This window comes from Trachypithecus francoisi, unplaced genomic scaffold (genome assembly GCF_009764315.1).
Source record: "Trachypithecus francoisi isolate TF-2019V2 unplaced genomic scaffold, Tfra_2.0 Lachesis_group0, whole genome shotgun sequence".
In the NCBI taxonomy this organism is placed as follows: Eukaryota; Metazoa; Chordata; class Mammalia; order Primates; family Cercopithecidae; genus Trachypithecus; species Trachypithecus francoisi.
In genome coordinates, this window is record NW_022681453.1 from 152,575,280 (window position 1) to 152,594,675 (window position 19,396).

The 19,396-nt window shown below is 41.2% G+C and overlaps 1 protein-coding gene across 2 annotated transcripts in view; it reads right to left on the bottom strand.

Moving 5' to 3' along the window:
- Positions 1-12,244, bottom strand: part of RASA2 (RAS p21 protein activator 2) — a 127,323-nt gene extending 115,079 nt beyond the window's left edge. Inside the window, exon 1 of one of the 2 annotated variants that reach the window (XM_033212460.1) lies at positions 12,033-12,244. In XM_033212460.1, the coding sequence (XP_033068351.1) occupies positions 12,033-12,165 (133 nt within the window). In that variant the 5' untranslated portion in view covers positions 12,166-12,244. The remainder of the gene's footprint in view (positions 1-12,032) is intronic. The other variant, XM_033212461.1, reaches the window with a different exon arrangement.
- Between the last annotated feature and the right edge of the window lie 7,152 nt (positions 12,245-19,396).

The window sequence follows — 19,396 nt, forward strand, 5'->3', positions numbered from 1 at the left end:
TGCTACCTTAGCCTTTATCATTCAATCAGTTTTCACACACTTAAAAAATATTTTGTATATAATAAATAAATCTTACAAAAGACAAAAACACTCCCATTGATTTATCTTTAACCGTTCTGAATAGAGAAAGGAAGAGAAGAACTGCCTTTATCACACATGACCTTCCAAAGAGTCTCAAATTTACCCCCTTCAGAGTACATCAGATTGCGGAAGGTGTATGAAGAAACAAAAATAAAAAAAGGAGGGGGGAGTGTCAAGAACTACTGAAAAGATAAAAGTTATGCAGCTGTTATTTCCCTCCTTAGTGGCTCCTTAATTGACAACTTGAAAACAACACTGGAAAGTTACACATTTGTGATACTAATTAGACATAGAACGAGAAATGGTACCAATAGGCATATGGTGACTGCTGGAATATCTACCAGTAAGCAGAGTTTTCCAGTGCATAAATTAACATGGTGAGATAACTAAGTTGTCAAGCAATCTTCCTCTCTCCTGGCAAATGACTTGTATCTGTAAAATAATCCAAGATTCTATAATCCCACTCAATTGGTAATCTTTAAAAAATCAACACATTGGCCGGGCATGGTGGCTCATGCCTGTAATGCCAGCACTTTGGGAGGCTGAGGTGGGTGGATCACGAGGTCAGGAGATCGAGACCATCCTGGCTAACATGGTGAAACGCCGCCTCTACTACTGGGCATGGTGGTGCACGCCTGTAGTCCCAGCTACTCCGGAGGCTGAGGTAGGAGAATTGTTGAACCTGGGAGACAGAGGTTGCAGTGAACTGAGATTGCACCACTGCACTCCAGCCTGGTGACAGAGCGAGATTCCGTCTCAAAAAAAAAAAAAAAAAAAAATCAACACATTAAATAACTCCTACCAGAAATCTGTTTCTGCCTAAGAACAAGGCACTATGATAAAATGAGGTAGTACCAATGAGCAAACACTTGAGTGGGCACAGGACTCTAGGAATATGACACAGTTTGGGTGGCTAGCCTAGACTCAGTGAAGGAAAGAACTGTTTTTGTGTGTGCGTGTGTGGCTACAAAACCTGAACTATATATAAGTACAATTCCACATAAACAAGACAATCCTATATAATGGTAATATATCACAAGGATTTTTGTGGGTATAAAACCTGAACTATATGTAAGTACAATTACACATAAATAAGACCATGGCTAGTGACAAGACAAGTCAAAGTAAACGCATAAATACTACTGCGACTCCTCAGTGGTAAAGTCTGCAGAACATAATCACGGGCTAGTTGCTGCATAGAAGTCATGTGCACAATAACTATCATACAGTTATCTACATTGCTATCATATTAATCACTTCTGACTGAAGCTTAGTCTAGAATAAGAAGTTAGGAAACTACTATACACGAAAAGGCAAGTTTCACAAGGTATTGCCAGGAAGTGTCTATGGGGTTATATAGATACGTCACCAAGTTGCGGACAGGATCTTCCTGTGGTTTGCTTTGCCCACTTCCGGTTTCAGTTTTGAATGTGTGCTGGTCTCCAAGCTCCCTACAGCCCCCTTTCTCAAGTGGCAAACCAAACTCTGAAGTACATTACATATGGTAGGAATCTCTTCTGGGCTAAGCCAATGGTACCTATAGCTACATGAAGCTGAGCAAGACTACTAAGGTGACCAAGAGAGCCAAGAGAGTATGGCAAATGAAAGGAAGGCACAAAGCCAGGTGCTGGCAGAACTCAGGGCTACACGGACAGGCTATATATGGGATATGGCTGTTACTTCTGGTAACAGCATCCAGGGAGCCAAAACAGGACTCATATTGATCTTGCCCAGCCCCCCCAAAAAAAGACACCCAGACACATAAAGAAGTCGCACCCATGAGCATACAAAGGTGTGTGTGTGTATGTATGTGTGCAAACATATTCAAGAACCACTCAAAAGTACATATAAACCCACATAAGCAGTTAGGCAGCTAAAATAATTATATTCATGAACCCCCAAAACAGGCCAGAAGATAAATTCTTATAGCAATCAAACATCATAATTTTACTGCATATCCATTACATTAGACCATAGCCAATTTAGGAGTAATTATCAACTTCCTGACAATATAAATGTACTCATCAATTCCCTCCAATATATCATCTCACAAGCAGCTTTGTAAAGAAAGGGATGTGGGCTTTGGTAACAAAGACTTTCTGAAAACTTGGCTCTGCTGCCTTATAGTCCTGAGCAAGTAACCTCTGTCTGTTGCTTCCTCTCTAAAATAGGAATAAGAATCTTCTTCATTAAATTGGATTACATGAAATATTTTGCAAAGTATCCTAACACAGCATCTGGAAACCAGTAAATACTCAATAAACATTAGTTCACCCTATCTACCAAGAATATTTTATATAAAACCGTAAAATTCAAAACTAAAATTCTGTACCGCTCACACAAATGTCATATTTTAAAGGATCAAAATTTTTCAGACCCCTTTTACCACATTTCTCTGAAACAATGTATTAAATGTTTAAAAAGTTTTTCTAACATAAACAACTAGTCAAACAGGCAAAGTTCGTAAGAATTTGCTGTATTATTCTTACTTTTTTTTTTTTTTTGAGACAGGGTCTCACTTTGTCACCCAGGCTGGAGTGCAGTGGTGCGACCTCTGCTCACTGCAGCCTCAACCTCCTGGGTTCAAGTGATTCTCTGGCCTCAGCATTCCAACTATTAATAGCTAGGGCTAAAGACAGACCACTATGCCACTATGCCTGGCTTTTTTTTTTCTTTTTTTTGTAGAAACAGGGTTTTGCCATGTTGCCCAGGCTGGTCTCAATCAAACTCCTGAGCTCAAGCCATCCACCGCCACCCCCACCCCCCACCTATTCTTACAATTTGTAAGTTTGAAATTATATCAAAAGTTACCAAAAAAACTTAACAGAAAAGTTGACTTTATTTCTTCTATACGCACTCAAAATGTTACAAAACCTAACATTTGATTACTCTTGTTTTTGCAGATAGAATAGTCTTCCAAAGTAGAGCAAGAGAGACTGGTACAGCTTAAGATTAACACTGTATCAAGTTCATTTATATAAAGAGTTACTTTTGATAATAATATATAAATATACTCCCTATAGGAAATTAAACCATTACAGGTAAGGCTAACTCCCTTTATCCACCATTGAGGCAATCACTGTTATCTGTATAACTGTGTTCAGACCTCTTTTTATGTATTTATCCATCTACATGCAGAAAAGTAAAACGTTTTGAGATTTTAAAAAATATATAGGATACTACACATATTACTCTTAACAACTTGCTGTTTTTACCCAACAAGACATCCTGGAGTTCTTTCCTTTCATAACATAGACACACCTCATTCTTTTTAGTTGCTATAGAATATGTGTATGCACATATTATCCATTTTTCTACCAATGTACATTTAAGTCGTCTCCAACTATTCTGTTTTACCAACAAGGCAACATCAAACAACTTCGTGTATGCCTCTTCTGTAAATGTACAACTGCTGATATAGGGCAAATAGGCAGAAGTAAAAATACATGGAGTATAGACATTTAAATTTTTAATAGATATAGCCAAAATGCTCTCCAACATTGCTTTATCAATTTAAATTCACAGCAACAATGAGGAAAATACTTATTTCCCTAAACCCTCACCAAAGACTGAGACAAACTTTCCTTTTTTGTAAATTGATGATGTTTTAAAATTTTATTTCCCGGATTAATTTTTACTTTACCAATATTTTCACATTTACTGGACATTTGTATTTCCTTTCCTGTAAATGCCTATTCGTATCCTTTATTTTTCTAATGGCCTCTTGTTTTTAAGTCTGTATGAATTACTTATACAATCTAGACATAACAGAGAGGCATAATAGCATAGTAGGTTAAGAGTTAACAGGATGGACTCTAGAGCCTATCTGCCCAGTCTGATTGATAGCTCCACCATTCACCAGCCATCTAACCTTGGTCAATTTACTTAGCTTAGCTATTGTGCATCTGTTTTCTCATAATGTGTAAAATGGGGATAATAATGGTATTTTGAGAGTTACTGTAAGGATTAAATTAGTTAATATGCAGAAAGTGCTTTAAAACAGTGCCTAGCAAAGAATTAAGTGTTATACACGTTTTGTTTGTCTGAAAGATACACTGCAAACATTTTCTACCAATCTATTGTCTTTTAACTTTTGTTTATAAGTCTTCACTTACCTTTCCTCCAGCAGTTCTTTCTCAATTTCTCAACCATCAGACATTATACAAGTAGATGAAACTTACAACTGACTGCCCTCACTGGATCACACTATCAACTTAAGAATAAATTCAGGAATCAGCCAAAGTACATAGATTTTTTAAATCTTTGCACAGATTTTAAAATAATAGCTAACTTCCTTGCAGCATAAAGCATTTTCTCACAAATCAACAAGACAATAACTTATCGTAAATAAAGGACAAAATAGACAAGCTCATGTAACACACCAAAAAAAATGGGGGAAAAATTGGCTCTTAAAAATATGAAGAGATCCTATAACTTAATTTCAAGCCTTAGAAAAATTTAAAATTTAAAATTTAAAAATTAGGGCCAGGCACAGTGGCTCACAGCTGCAATCCCAGCACTTTGGGAGGCTGAGGCGGGCAGATCACGAGATCAGGAGATCGAGACTATCCTGACCAACACGGTGAAACCCAGTCTCTACCAAAAATACAAAAATTAGCTGGGCGTGGTGGCACGTGCCTGTAATCCCAGCTACTCAGGAGGCTGAGGCAGGAGAATCGCTGGAACCCAGGAGGCGGAGGTTGCAGTGAGCTGAGATCGCGCCACTGCACTCCAGCCTGGAGACAGAGTAATCCTCATTCTCATTTAAAAGTGCAAATTAAAACTACAAATTAAACGTTTCTTTTTATTTCACAGACCAGTAAAGATCAAGAAGTTTTAAAATACACCCTATGTATAAAGAAATAGGCATTCATACACTGCTGTGAGAGCTTAAATTGCTATAGTTTAGCATTGTCTTTCCAAAATAAAAATGCACATATCCTTCAATTCATCAATTTAACATCCAGAAATGTATCCTACAGACAGACACTCATATTAAAAATGACAGGCTTACAAGGTTATTCATTGTAGTAATGTTTGTAATAGCAATGACTGTTAACAACCTGAGTGCCAACTAATAGGGGACTGGCTAAACAAACTGTGGTACAGCCAAATGATGAAATATTATGTAGTTGTTTAAAAAATAAGCAGCTCTCTCTTTATGTGAAAGTGAAAAATCTTCAAGCTATGTTGTTAAGTGTAAAAAAGCAAGATACAGAAAAATGTATATATTTTGCTACAATTTGTATGTTGGTGGAAGGAATATATTAGTGCACATAAATCTATGTTTGTAAATGCTTAATTTCTGGAAGAACGCACAACAAAAAGGATATAACAAATTGGTAATGCTTGCTTCTGGGGAGGGAATGGCTACAAGATAATGAAAGGAAGGAACACTTTTCAATGTATATACTGTTTTGTATCTCTTGAATTTTGTACCAAGTGTTCGTGTTATCTAATCAAATAGAATTAATACATCAAATATACATGCAAACAAACTAAAACCTCACTGTAACTACACCAAACTTTCCACTGGTACCTTTTAAATGATAGCACAGCAGGTTGCTATCACTTAGGTAGGGTTTGTGGCTAATCTATTTGTGACAAAAGCAGAAATTCACCTTCCTAGCTGCCCAACATCACCCCCTATGGAACTTTTGAAACCCAGAAATTCTGACTTAGAAGCTGTTGGGTACAGTCTAGGCATCATAATTTTTTTAGTTCACAGGTGATGGTGACAGACAGTCAGAACTGAAAAGAGCTGAGGTACACCATGGCACAAGTAAGTAAACATCCAGGTTCAATCTCCACCTAGGTCATAACCATAGTTTCATCACTAATCCTAACCACTTCACAAAGTTCTTAAGAAGGAACAGTTGAGAATGTGTAGATGGCACATTGAAAATCTTATTACCACCTCTCAATATATAAAGAGATTAGTATAATCTTTGTGTATGAAATGTACTACATTTGCAACATCCATAGTAATAAGTTAATCTCATATAACATTCTAGAAGGAACTTTGATAACAGTGGACTAGTGCTCAACAGGCCATCAACTGTGTGACACTTGCTATCTCTGTTAGATTCTTCATTTGTAAAACGAAGGGCAAGAACCTTTATTTTCTCTACCTTCATGTTCTCTACCTTCCAGCTTTAAATTTCTGTAATTGTCTAAGAATACAGATGTCTAAAAATAGCTATTGCTTAGTATAGACTTTAGGATAAAATAGGATCTTTCATCCGATTCACAGCTTAGGCCCATTTCAGTCCAGTGGGTTAGTATCTCTTAACAGACCCTCAAATATGTATTATATACTGCTGAATTAATTAATGGTTACGGAAAAAAAAATTAGAATTCAAACACTCTTATCTAATAAATCTTAAATATTTTAAAAATAGGGAATCATGCAAAACAAATGTACTAAATACATTTAAACACTAAAATAAAGCATCTAATGCACTGTCTTGAAGCAAATGGTTCAAGTTAAAAAGCAATAATCAAAATGGTAGAAGGGATGTTAAAGACCACATCCAAACCTCTCATTTTACAAGTAAGGAAATATGGGCTCAGCAAGGTTAAAGAATTTGCCCAAAGTCATTGTCATTAATGACAGGAAAACAAATTTGTCATTTATAGTTCTCTGTATGTGTACTGACATAACCGTTTAATGTTTATCACTTTAAATAGGGATTTTTGATGACTAAAATTACCTACAAAGCTAAAGAGATGCCATAAAAATGTCTTAATACACACTGGGATGTGTGTATTAATACACTGGGATGATTTTTAAAAAGCTTAACTTACATGAACATATGACTACACAACAAAATTTTGTTCACAGTTCTCAAAAGAGAATAGAACTTTATTAGTAGCAAAAACATGTAATCTGATATTATTGTCAAATAATTTCATAAAGCACATTAACAAGGAAATAGGATTAGCAGCAAAGATTAAAGGATAAAACGATGGTTTTATTCTGGCTATATTAGTCACTTAAGGGTCTATTCAAAGAGTTCTAAGTTTAAAAAAAAAACAACTCTATGAACTCACTGAGGTTTACCTCCCATCTTCCGCAGAGCAAATGATTAGCAGACTGCTCTGTGAACTTTTACAAAGAACGCTTTTCTCCCCAGTTTCTACCCATCTGAAAGATGGATTCTTCCTCCATCCTAAATAACTCATCATCTCATTTCAAATATCTGATAAAAATGAACTCTTAACATGAATACACCCTTTTTAATCTCCTCCACTCAACTCTACTGGAGAGTCAATAAAATGTTTTGATTTATACTTCACAGAATTAAATAGGTTAGTTTTATTCAAACCTGTCATGTCAAATTAAAACAATGTGTAAAGTATGAATATGAGATTTTCTTTTCCAAGCTCCAGGACCAATTAGTAACAATATTCAAATGCCCTAATAATAACTAATCAGAGCATTAAGAAAAATTTAATCTTTTTCCTAATGAGGCAACTTTGGCATCAATTCAAACCTAAGCTTAGTGGGCACTGTGATTTTGAAAGAGATGAACTTCCTGATGCAGACTCATGCAGTTTTCTCTTAATACTAACACCTTCTAGATTTTTTAGGTATATCATTTATAAAATACTTTCATATCTAGTAATTATCCACAGGATAACATTGTGAGGTAGGGCATTTTCTAAAGGCCTATTCTGTTCTAGGCACTGTGCTGAGACTGGGATGATTTTTAAAAAATGAACAAGAATGAATTCTATCTTTAAAGAGTTCACAATCTAACAGGAGAAGTGAACAAATGATTTATATGAAATGTGCTATCATAAGGAAATGAACAAGGAATTGTGATTCCTTAGCAGCAGAAAGTCCTAACATCCTCTGGCCAGAGATGGCGCTGGAAGTGTCTCAGAAGGTTTTGGGAAGGAGATCACATAGAGAAGGCTTTTGAGGGATGAGTAGAAGCTTCCTGACATAAAGGCAGAGTGGGGTAAAGAAGAAAGACAATACAAGCAGAAGGAACAACATGTATACAATGGATAGTGGGAAAGCATTATTCCCACTTAAAAGATGCAGAAGGTAAGCTCCAAGGTAAGTGAGCTGGCTAACGCCATATGAAGATTAATTAACAACGTTTAAAAAAGAATATAGGTCTTCAGATTTTAATCAGCTTTGTACACCTGGAAATGCCAGTACATGTTGGACAAGAACATCAGATAAAGATTAGTTTTTATCTCCTACTTTACTCCTTCCTAAGAGATGGTCTGTGTATGACCCAGATCCTGGGGAGTGAGAAAGAGCGGGCAGAGATGAGGAGGGGCAGAGCAGGGAGGGAGGCTTATTTAAACCTCATAGAAATCCTGTGAGATAGGTGTATTTACTATCCTCATTTTATATACGAGAATATGGAGGCCCAAAGACGTTAACAAAAGTTGGAAATCAGGTGAATATTCAAACCAAAGTAACTAACTTCTTCACCAGGCCTCTAAGCTCAAGCACTTAACCATACACTATAGATCTTCCCTACTCCAGTCAAATAACCCTAGGCTATTCTTGGTCTGAAGTCATCAGAGAAACCAAGTGACTCTTGGAACACATGGTCCCACAGATCTCGCACTGTACCACACATCTGAAAATTCACACAAAATTTTCACATTTGGTTCTCTCATTGATCTGGTATTCCTTGAGTAGATAAGCCCACACATATGGTGGCACGGGTGCTTTCCACAACATTTTCACAATCTAATTTAATTGGATAAGAGGAAACTTAACAAGTGCTAATCAAAAAGGAGGTCACCAAATGACAGCATAAAGCCTGAAGATCCCTCTTTTTGAGTACGGTTCTTTTTTTTTGAGGGGAGGAGGGAGCATGTGAATGTGTTTCCGGTGTGCTAGCATACCTGCTACTCGCTACACAGTTCAGACCAAAGAATGGAGTCGAGTACACCCCTAATTTCCTTTATCAACCTTAGGATATCAAACAACCAAACTCACCTCTTGAAAAAGTTTAAGGAAGCAGAAAATTCACAGCTGTCATGGTTTCCTAGCGCAAACTACAGCAAATCCAGGGTTGCCAACAATATTTTGTCTTGTAGATGGATCCCGAACTCTCTGGGTTCATTTGTGCACATATAAAACACCTGAAACACATTTGCATGCCCCTTCTTCCCTCCTCCCCAGCCCCCTGGCAAAAAACAAAAAACAAACAAACAAAAAAAACTGCACACTCAAGCAAAAAAGGGGGATTGGGGCTTCCTCCTTTGTATACATTGAGGTTTCACGTTGTTATTTTGTGACCTCCACCTTTTTGGTTACCACTTTTTGTTAAGTTTCCTCTTGTTCAATAGACAAATATCTGTCCAACTGACAGACATTTCACCTTGTGAAGTGTAAGGGGAAATAATTGTGGGAATAAAATCCCTCAAGAAGGTTATGGACTATTATCTCTTGAACGTTCAAGATACATAAACCAATCCATCCTCACTTTTCACTGGGGTGAGTTGCAGTTAAAAGGTCCTATGCAAGTCCACAAATAAGAAAATTTCTTCAGGCTAATTTTCAGCCCCTACAGACTTCTAACTCTCCAGAAAAGAAGCCCTCAATCAGTAGTATAAGATCTGCCAACACATCTTCTAGTGGGTACTATCAGGCTTTCTTCCAAGGTTTCCCACTGTGGTGAAGAGAAAAGCTGACATGGTTACAACCCTCCCCAAGCTGCTTAATATCTTGTCAGAACCACCACTGTCTCATTTCTGTGACCCTGGCACCTGCTAATGACTCTTCCAACCCCTCAGTCCCCACCCTACAAAACCCACATGTTAGTTTCAGGGAAACAGAAAACAGCATCTCTTCACAAGGTTCTGAATGTCAACCAACTGTGGATTACACCAGTCAAAAGGAGGACAAACAAATGGGAAGGTAGCTTCTGTATGTAAGCATGCAAATACATTTTTTTCTACAAAGCAGACACTCCATAACCTGAGCTATAAGATAAGCAATTTAAAAAGCAAGAAACTGACTAGGATAACAGATATAATACTGCAACTGCGGTTAAAGCAGTAATATCATTCCCAGCAGCTGGATGATCAATCTCTAAGCCAGGGTTGCTTTAACCATAGAAACAAAGTAGGTTATTTGCTTTTCTTTTTTTTAATGTGTAGACCCAAGTTTCACTTACAAAACTGTTCTTAGTGGTCTTTGGCATGGGGCAGACAAAAGCACAGGACAACTAAGTCCTTTGGGAAACCCTAACCCTCAATTCCAAGACATGTGTGTATGTAGTTCCATGGTACAACCTGCAGTTACATACCAGTGAGGCTCCAACAGACAACGCCTAGCATCAAGTGGCACTAAGAAAGTGGTAAAAGTCTGGAAAATCACATAAAGGGAGAAACTTTGGCCCATTTACAGTTTTCCCAAATATTAAATTAGACATATGCAAAAGTTGAAAATAAAATTTTCCCCTCAAATATAAGGTTACAGAAAAAACAAAACAAAAAAAAATTTAATCTGAATTCTGAAAAGGTTTTATGCCCTAGAAAGTAATTTTAATTTTGGGAACTAGGATCTACCTCTCTGGTGTCACTTTCCAGGTTTTAATAACTGTAATTTCTTAGGAGCCCCAGGACTACCTCAGAGAATAAAAAGAAAAGAAAATTTAACATGTTTGCTTCTGAGGTTTCATAAAATCCCAAATACCTGAAAGGGGGAACAACTTGGAAAGAGAAAAAGTGGGAGAATGTGAGCTCAACTAATAGTATCGCTATTAGAGGAGAGGAAAACATTACATCCTGCCCAAGAAAGAATTGTTAGCCACTTTAATGCAAGTCAATTTTCTTCAAAGTGAAAAGTACGCCCTCATAATTGAGGGTTATTTGCAAGAAACATGAAGCATGTTTCCAATCTGAGAATACTGCATGAAGAAAATAATGCTAATTTTCGACAAATGCAAAAATAAATTTTATTGATCTCTCTTACAAACAGAAAACAAAAAACGCTTCATCTAAATAAACTACTGTGAAAAAAAATGGCAACCTGACACCAAAGGGTCGTTTTTACAAATTAAATATTCAAATGACAGAACTCAAATGATCTGTCCACAGTAATGCTCGGACAACACTGAGCAAAATTTCTTAGTCAACTGGTAGGCTCGCTCACTAAAGTAGCAATTACACGCATGAGAAGGAAGGGAATTAAGCGGGCTGAGTGCGGGCTGAGTGATTGTGTTTTGAGATCTGCTCACAGGAAGCCACTACATCCTGCCTGAAGTCCCGCCTGTCACGCCGTCCCTCGATTCAAGTCCCCGCCGCAGCGAGGTGGGGCAAGTACAGGTGTCCTGCCGAGCTCCTCCCGGGACGCTCACCCGCGAACAGCCCGCGCAGTGGCCACGCGGGCCCCCAGGGCGGCCCGTTTCCTGCAGCTCAGGGCGCCTTTTTCAACCTCTCCCAGGCTGGCCGAGTCCAGGAAACGAGCAGCCCCCTCCCCTCAGGCCAGCCCCACTTCCCGGCTCGCCACCTCCTCCCGCCGCGCCTCCGCATAATTACTGCTCGGCTCCCACCGCGGGGCCGCTCCCCAGCGGCCGTAGCCGCGCTAAGGCCCGAGTCTGAGGGCGGCCGGAAGCTCCTCACGCCCCCGGACCGCGCCCCCGGCCGCGCCCCGGGCTCCGGCATCCCCGCGTCCAGGCCGCTCCCCAGGACTGAGCCCCTCAAGCCGGCGCAGCCCGAGCTCTCCTACCCCAGGCCAATCTCCAACTCCCACTCCCTCCCGAGAGCAGCAGCCCCGGCCCACGCCGCCCCATCGAGGCGACGCCGCCCCCCAACACACCCCCTTCCAGCCTCACCCGCGCCTGGCCCAGGCCCCCTCCCGGGCCCGCGATCCCATCGCAGCTCGACGCCGCCACCGCCGCGCACCCGCCGCCCCCTCAGCCTCGCGCTCGGCGCCGCCAGGGCGTCCCCTCAGCCCTGCCCCCGCTTACAGATCTTGCCCCGCAGGCTCTGCAACACTCGAATGTCGCGACTGTCCTCGTCCCCGGCCTCGGGCTCTGCAGTTGCACTCGCCGCCGGCGCCTCGGAAGAAGCCGCCGCAGCAGCAGGCGCCGCCGCCGCCATGGTGCCGCCCGGCCCGTGCCGCAGCCCTGCCGCCTGCGTAGCCGGCCGAGGCGGAGCCCACCGGCGGCCTAGGCCTAGGAGAGCTGCGCGCCTGGCCCCGCCCCCGGGCCGCGGCCTGACTCGCCCCGCCCCGCCCCGCCCGCCGCCGCCCCGCCCCCGCCACACCCGGGTCTCCATTCACCGCCCTCGCCTATCCCGAGCCAGGCTGCCCTGGCGAGAACCGCACTCCCGGCTTGGGGCGCTGGCTAAGGGTGGCTCCCAGTGGTGGCTCTGAGCGGCCTTAAAATCCCCTCCAGGAGAAAGCCCCGGCCCTCCAGTGACCCCTGAATCCTCACGGGAATTGGGCTCCCCCAGTGAACAGACCTGCACATCTAATGCTGGCGGGAAATACAGGCCCTTCCCAATCAGGGAAACTCCCTGTGGGAAGAAAATAGAATGGAATTTGGCAGGTGGGTGGACCTCAAAAGTATCTTATTCAAAAGGAGGCAAGAGATGCATTTGAGACTCTTCCAGTGTTATCCAAATACTCCCCGCCGGCAAGCCAAACTCCTCCCACACAAATACCCTTTACTAGGACCACTCTTCTGCAAAAGCTGGTTCAAGAAAAGGACCGTCAACCCCCAACTCCAGCGTGAGTGCAGCGCCTGAGATCCTCTCATAGAGAAATTCTGAAGCATTTACCATCACTTTTGTATATCAGGAACAGAAAAAGCAAAGAAGCGTTCCCCCCACCACCACCACTACTAAAAGTGGGCTTTGTTAAAATGTTGACGGACCCTAGGAAATGTGTAAATCTTTGACTAATTGTTAGCTTTATTTCAAGGGAACTCTTTACAGTGAGTAAACTGCATGAATAATACCCTGGTATGTGATGAGGAAGACAATTTCCTGGTGTTGAGGTTGTTAACTACGCTGCCCTAAGAAGGAAGAAACTGTGACTTAATCGGGCAGGGTAATTCTTTTCCAGGGCAACAACAGGAATAAGCCAGTCAGTCAACAAATATTTTTGAGGGTCAAACATAGTGATGGCCTCAGACCTCAGAAACTACACAAAGGTTAAGATGAAGAGAGCTCCAGCTCAATCTGGAGGGAGACACAGAGAAGGCCAGAGGCACTGGGAGATAAGAAATAGGACGGGGAAACCTGAAAACTGAAGACAAACGTGCCGCCTGTGCAAAGGCTGGACAGCTGCAGAGAATGGTCAGAGTTTAACATGGACCTGGCCAGCGAAGCTTCCAGTTCTGCCTGTGTTGCGGGTGACCCCTATTCCCCCATGTGATCTTTACACCTGTTTGGATAAAGTGAACCACCTCCTCTTGTATGAATGTTTTGCTGTCATTTCAAACATAAGTCCAAAACTTAATTTCCTGTCTTCCTTTCCAAATCCGAGTTCACACTTTATACTGTTGTTCAGGCCAGGAACTTTGACTTTTTCTTATCCCTTGTCCCAATACTGTTTTCAGTTGCCACATCCTTCCGACTCTGCTGAAATCTCTTCCTTCCTTTCCATTCTCTGTCATTACCCTTGTTAAAATTATTCTCATTTAAAGAGTATCAACGTGTTACAGGGGTTTTTTTCCCCCTTATTTTTAAAGGCATTCCTTTTTAGAATCAGACACAGAGCCTGTTTTTACCCCTTTTACATTTGGGCAAGTTACTCAACCTTCCTAAACCTGTTTCTTTTCTTGTCTGTCTTTTTTCTTTCTTTCTTTCTTTTTTTTTTGGAGACAGTCTTGTTCTGTTGCCTAGGCTGGAGTGCAGTGGCACGATCTCAGCTCACTGCAGCCTCAACTTCCTGGGCTCAAGTGATCCTCCCACCTCAGCCTCCTAAGTAGCTGGGACTACAGGTGTGTGCCACCATGTCCAGTTAATTTTTGTATTTTTGGTATAGATGGGGTTTCGCCATATTGCCCAGGCTGGTCTCGAACTCCTGGGCTCAAGTGATCCGTCCATGTCAGCCTCCCAAAGTGCTGGGTGTAAGCCACTGTGCCCGGTTGAACCTGTTTCTTTAACAGTAAAGTGGAAATACTAAACTTTCTTCTTTGAAGAGTTGTTATTAAGATTAAATAATTATTGGGAGCAGGATGTGAAGCGTCTAGTGGAATGCTGAGCACGTAGTAGGATTACCTCAGTAACTGACCTCATGCTTTTGACTGGAACTCTTGTAATAAGTCCCCTATCCCTCTCATTCCTCCTACATACCACTTAAATTAACTTCCCTAACGAAAAAAAAAAGGAGCTTGTCAGTTGCCCGCTCAAGAAGACATCAGTGGCTTCATTTATCCCTTCAGCCAGCTAGCAAGAGCACACTACAGGTCACGAACAACGCTAGAAATGACTCAAGTTCAAATTCTTCAGTCAAGTGTTGGGACTGGATCCAGCCTACCTGACTCCTCTGATCTCCGGCCACACTGAGCCCCTTTTCTCACCAGCCTGATTCTGGCCTTCCTCCTGCCTGGCCAAGTGATGCCTCATCCATCTATTTCTTTCTCCAATAAACAGAGAAATTATTTGAACCTTTGGACAAATGTATCCATGGGTAAAGTATCAATGTACAAATGGACAAATGTATCCAATGGACAAATGTATCCAATGGACAAAGTATCAATATCTTTGTCCATTAGTGTCAAAGTCTTCTAATTTCCCTTCTTTTTCACTGGCTTAACCCCAAGTGCATAACTCTGTTACTAAATGGTCACTGAAGGTGTGAAAACAATTTTACATAAAGTGACATTCCACTTTTTTTGTTCTTCCAGGCAGTCTTCCTGTTGCAGATTTCAGACTTACACCGTTTCACTAAAATCCCCAAACTCCATTGCTTTTTCATCCGAAGTCACTTCTAATTATTCTGGTTTTACTGATACTTTCCTACTTTAAAGAGCTCTTGGGTAATGTCAGTGTTTCCTTAATGTAAAATACTTGGAAAATAAAGTTTTCTAAAGACTAACAATACATACAGTATAATTACAAGAAGGCTGTTACATCTCATTCCCCTTATTGCCCTTGCATTGTGTTTTAAATTCATCTAGAGTTCCTCTCTTTTCTTCATGATGTTTAGTAACTGGAACAATATTGCATCATCACAAACTTGAACTTCACTTCCTTCCTCAAATTATTAATGAATGTGTTTAAAGACCATCACTCCTATCTGTACCACTCTTCGTTCTGATGAGCAACCATTCACTACTATGTCTTTTCCTATTTCTTCACCAGTTTTAAACTCATTCAGTCATTTTAACCCATACATTGGCTTGCTTTATGGCAGATGATGTAGGAAAACTATGTTGTCTCTTAATGAGAAGACTATAACCTGCAACTAGAAACTAATTTCATAACTTGTCTGTTATGGCATATTTTTGAATCAGCACCCACCAACCTATAACATGGCATTGTAAGGGGTTATCTCCTGGCCTTGAGTTATTTATTACATTTTTTCTGGTGAGTAGGGGGAAGAGAAATGTGCTTGCTTTTTAATATTTAAATGTAGATCATTTTCATGGGGCTGGACACTCATGAGACAGAACTGTTTCTGGTGGACTGGTGGGAAAGCAAGTTCCTTTGATCAATGATGACTTGGTTTCCCCATTTAGCCCATCAGAGTACTGTTTGATGTTAAGCATTATGCACTCAGTTACATTATAAAAAAAAAAAATCTCTAAATCCAACTGGCATTTTAAAAAATAAAATTGGAGTGGTAGAAGGTGAGGAGAGACCTTAAATGTTCAGAAAACGTACTTTCAACATTTCATTTGAAGACCAAATAAGGCCATTGACAAGGCTGTGTGGACAAAAATGTGGACAAATTTTTACCTTAAAATGTCCAACTCCTTCGGTACAAATATTTTCAAGGCCAGATGTGTTGGCTTACGCCTGTAATCCAACAGTCGGTTGTAATACCAACTGAGACAGGAGAATCACCTAAGGCTAGGAGTTTAAGACCAGCCTGGGCAACACTGTGAGACTCTGTCTCTACAAATATAAACAAATAAATGAGCTGGGCATGGTGGCACATGCCTGCCTGTGCTCCTAGCTAATCAGGAGGCTGAGGTGGGAGGATTGTTTGAGCTCAGGAATTTGAGGCTGCAGTGAGCTATGATCATCCCAGTGCACTCCAGCCTGGGTGACAGACAGAGACCCTGTCTCTAAAAAAAGATTTTTTTTTTTTCAAATTTGGTCTGCTCTTGCAAGAGAACTTTAAAGGCCTGAATATCTGAGCACGATACAGTTGATGCCCTTAGGTCAGTGTGACTTCAGTTATTTCTCAATCCCCCTCCTTTTGAACTATTTTGCCATATCCATTCCATCTCCAGTGCACTCTTGTCGTTTTAGAGTGATAAAACAAAACAATGGGTGTAGGCTGGGCATGGTGACTCATGCCTATAATCTCAGAACTTTAGGAGGCCGAGTTGGGTGGATCACTTGAGCCCAGGAGTTCAAGACTAGCCTGGGCAACATAGTGGGACCCCAAATCAATCTATCTATCAATCTATCTATCTATCTATCTATCTATCTATCTATCTATCTCAAAACCAACCAAACAAATAAAAACATACAAAACAATGAGTGTAAAAAGAAAACTGGAAATGTTGTGCAGCCATTCACTTGTTTCATCTTCTGCTCTGTACTCAGGACATTTTGTTGTTAGATCAGATCCATCCTTTCACCATGAACCCTAGAGACATGCTCCATTCAGTTGGCAATAACCAGTCCAGAGGACTTCAGGCCATGGCCCAGCTGATTTCCATTCTCTGAAGACACAGCTAAGACCTCCTGAGGCCAAGAACCCTGTTACTCAGCCTGGCTGGCACACACTTAAGTTTGCACTTCCTGTAGTCAGAAAAGGTGTATGGAGCTGGAGACCTACCTGGCTGTGCTCATGGCAGGTTGGAGATCGATATGTCACCTTCTAGTTCCTTCCCCAGGCCCCAGGAGAATCATGGAGTGGTGTTTGGATAGGTGATGCTCTTGAGTTCTTCCAAACTCTCAGAAAGGAGCAAGGAGACTCAGGTGGAACCAGAAAGGAGCTGGCTCAAAGCCCCCTATTGCAACAAAGCTCTAGGTGGGAAAACATCAATGAGGATTGAGATTCAAGAATGCAGGTCCAAACAGAGCTGCTTTGGCTGCAGTTGCACATTCCTAACCACTTCACTCCATTGTCATTTTAGGAGGATACCTCTCACTGAGCAGTTTTTCCAGTGGTGAGGGTTTGAGAGAGCCCAATTCTGGGAAGTGGTCACTCCTAATAGGGCAACTTCTGAGCAGCTTCCATGATGTTTTTGAGACGAAAATGATGGTTAGGTTTAGCCTCAAAGAGCAGAAAGCTGGGTCTATAAAAGAAACATGGGAGAACCTTATTCAAGGAGAGAAGGGCACAGGCTGCACCTGGAGACCAAGTAGAACTCCAGAAAGGAGAACTGACTAGAGGGGCAGAAATTTGACCTGGAGGAGGAGCCAGCGACTCCCACAATAGCCCTTTATTCATAAACAGGACTTTATTGGGTTAGCTTCTTTGCAATTCTTTTGGCTTTTGCCTCATGGTCACAATATGGCTGCTGTAGCTCCAAATATCTCAACATCCAATGGCAGGAAGGTGTATTTTTTCTTTTTCTTTTTTTTTTTTTGTAAAATGTTTTTTTCATTACTTTCAGTTGCAAGATCACAGTTACTTTTGCACCAACCTAATATTAGGGAGGAAAGCTTTTACAAGTAGCTTTCCTGTAAATCACCACCATGAGGTATCTTCTTAAGGCTTTCTCGCAGTCACAAGGAATATATAATTTTCTTAGTCCAAGCAACATTGATACCCCTGGGTCTGGGGATGAACCCTCCTTCCCAGAATACATTGCTACTTGAGACCTGAAGTCTGAACCAAATCAATGTTCTCTTGTGACACAGAAAGGAGAGCAGTAAGACATGGAGTTGGCAGTCAACTCTGTTCACCATATCAACATACTTATCTTCCAATAATAGTGCTTAAGTTCAAATGAAAATATTTCAATATATTTAATGCCCAACCTTCACCTCCTGACTTTGTCCCACAGAACTGGCCTCTTTTTCCTTTAGGCCATTATGGTACCTTGTCTATATGAATACATATAATCATTGTAGTGCTCAAAACACATTTACTATTCCTGTTTACCTGTCTGAAACAGTCTCAAAGACTGGACAATATTTTATTTGTCTTTGCCTCCCTAGCGCATAGAAAATATAGAAGAATGCAGAAGGCACTTCTTTAATGCCTTCTGCATTAAATTAAATAAATAAATTATTAAATAAAACATTAAATGTTTGATAAATGAACGAATGAATGAATGAGCAAATAAATGAGATGGTGTGTTCAGAGAAGCTGCTAACAAATGAGCCTAGAATTCTGAATTTAAAATCCACAAGGGAAATCAGAGCAGACCACAGAACTAGCTGGCTAGGCCTGGGCTTTGCAGAAAGCTTAGGTGCAGAGAAAAGGCAATAGCTCTGGAGTCAGATGAGGAAGGAGAAAGGGAAAGAGTCAGGGTCTGGGGTTTCCAATCCTCGCCCTGGGCTGGGGCTGCATCTGTCACAAGCAGCTCATTTTTGACAGAGACAGCCAAGGAGAGCAGAAGCTCATCAATCGTAATCTGTGATCTAGATGTAGGCTAGATACAAACATCTTCAATTTTTTATGGGTGGTCGTAGATGCTGGGAAAACGGATTTCAAAGTTGCAAGATGTTTTCACACTTGTTATTATGACCGAATATCCAGGCAGCATGTCAGTCTGTGGCTATAAATGAAATCCTGTTAACATAAATAATCCACTGTTCTCTATCTTGTCTCCACTTTCTACCTGCCCAAATAATTAAACCTCTTCCCAATTATTGATTTTTAGGAGTGCCCAGTGGGTTACATTGGCAGAGTAGGGTGTGGGGAACATGATGGGGTTGCTGGATTTGTTATAGTCTTCCTTTCCTGGTCTGGCTTTCTCTGCCACTGTCACAAAAAGGGACCCTCATCACTTTATGATGCCTGCTATGAGAACATCAAGGCCCAAGCCAAGAGCTTTATCCTTCAGAACCCACAGGGCTTCCACGTTTTCAGCAAAGCTGGCAAGAAGGGTTACCTCGCCATCTCTAGGCCCAAAGCTACACTGCTTGGGCTCAGAGTCTTTAGGAACAGCCCGGCCTGGTATCCTAGCGCTCAGAGTTGAGAGTCCAAGGGAAGTAGATAGGCCTGCATTGACTTGCCTAGGCCAGGGCT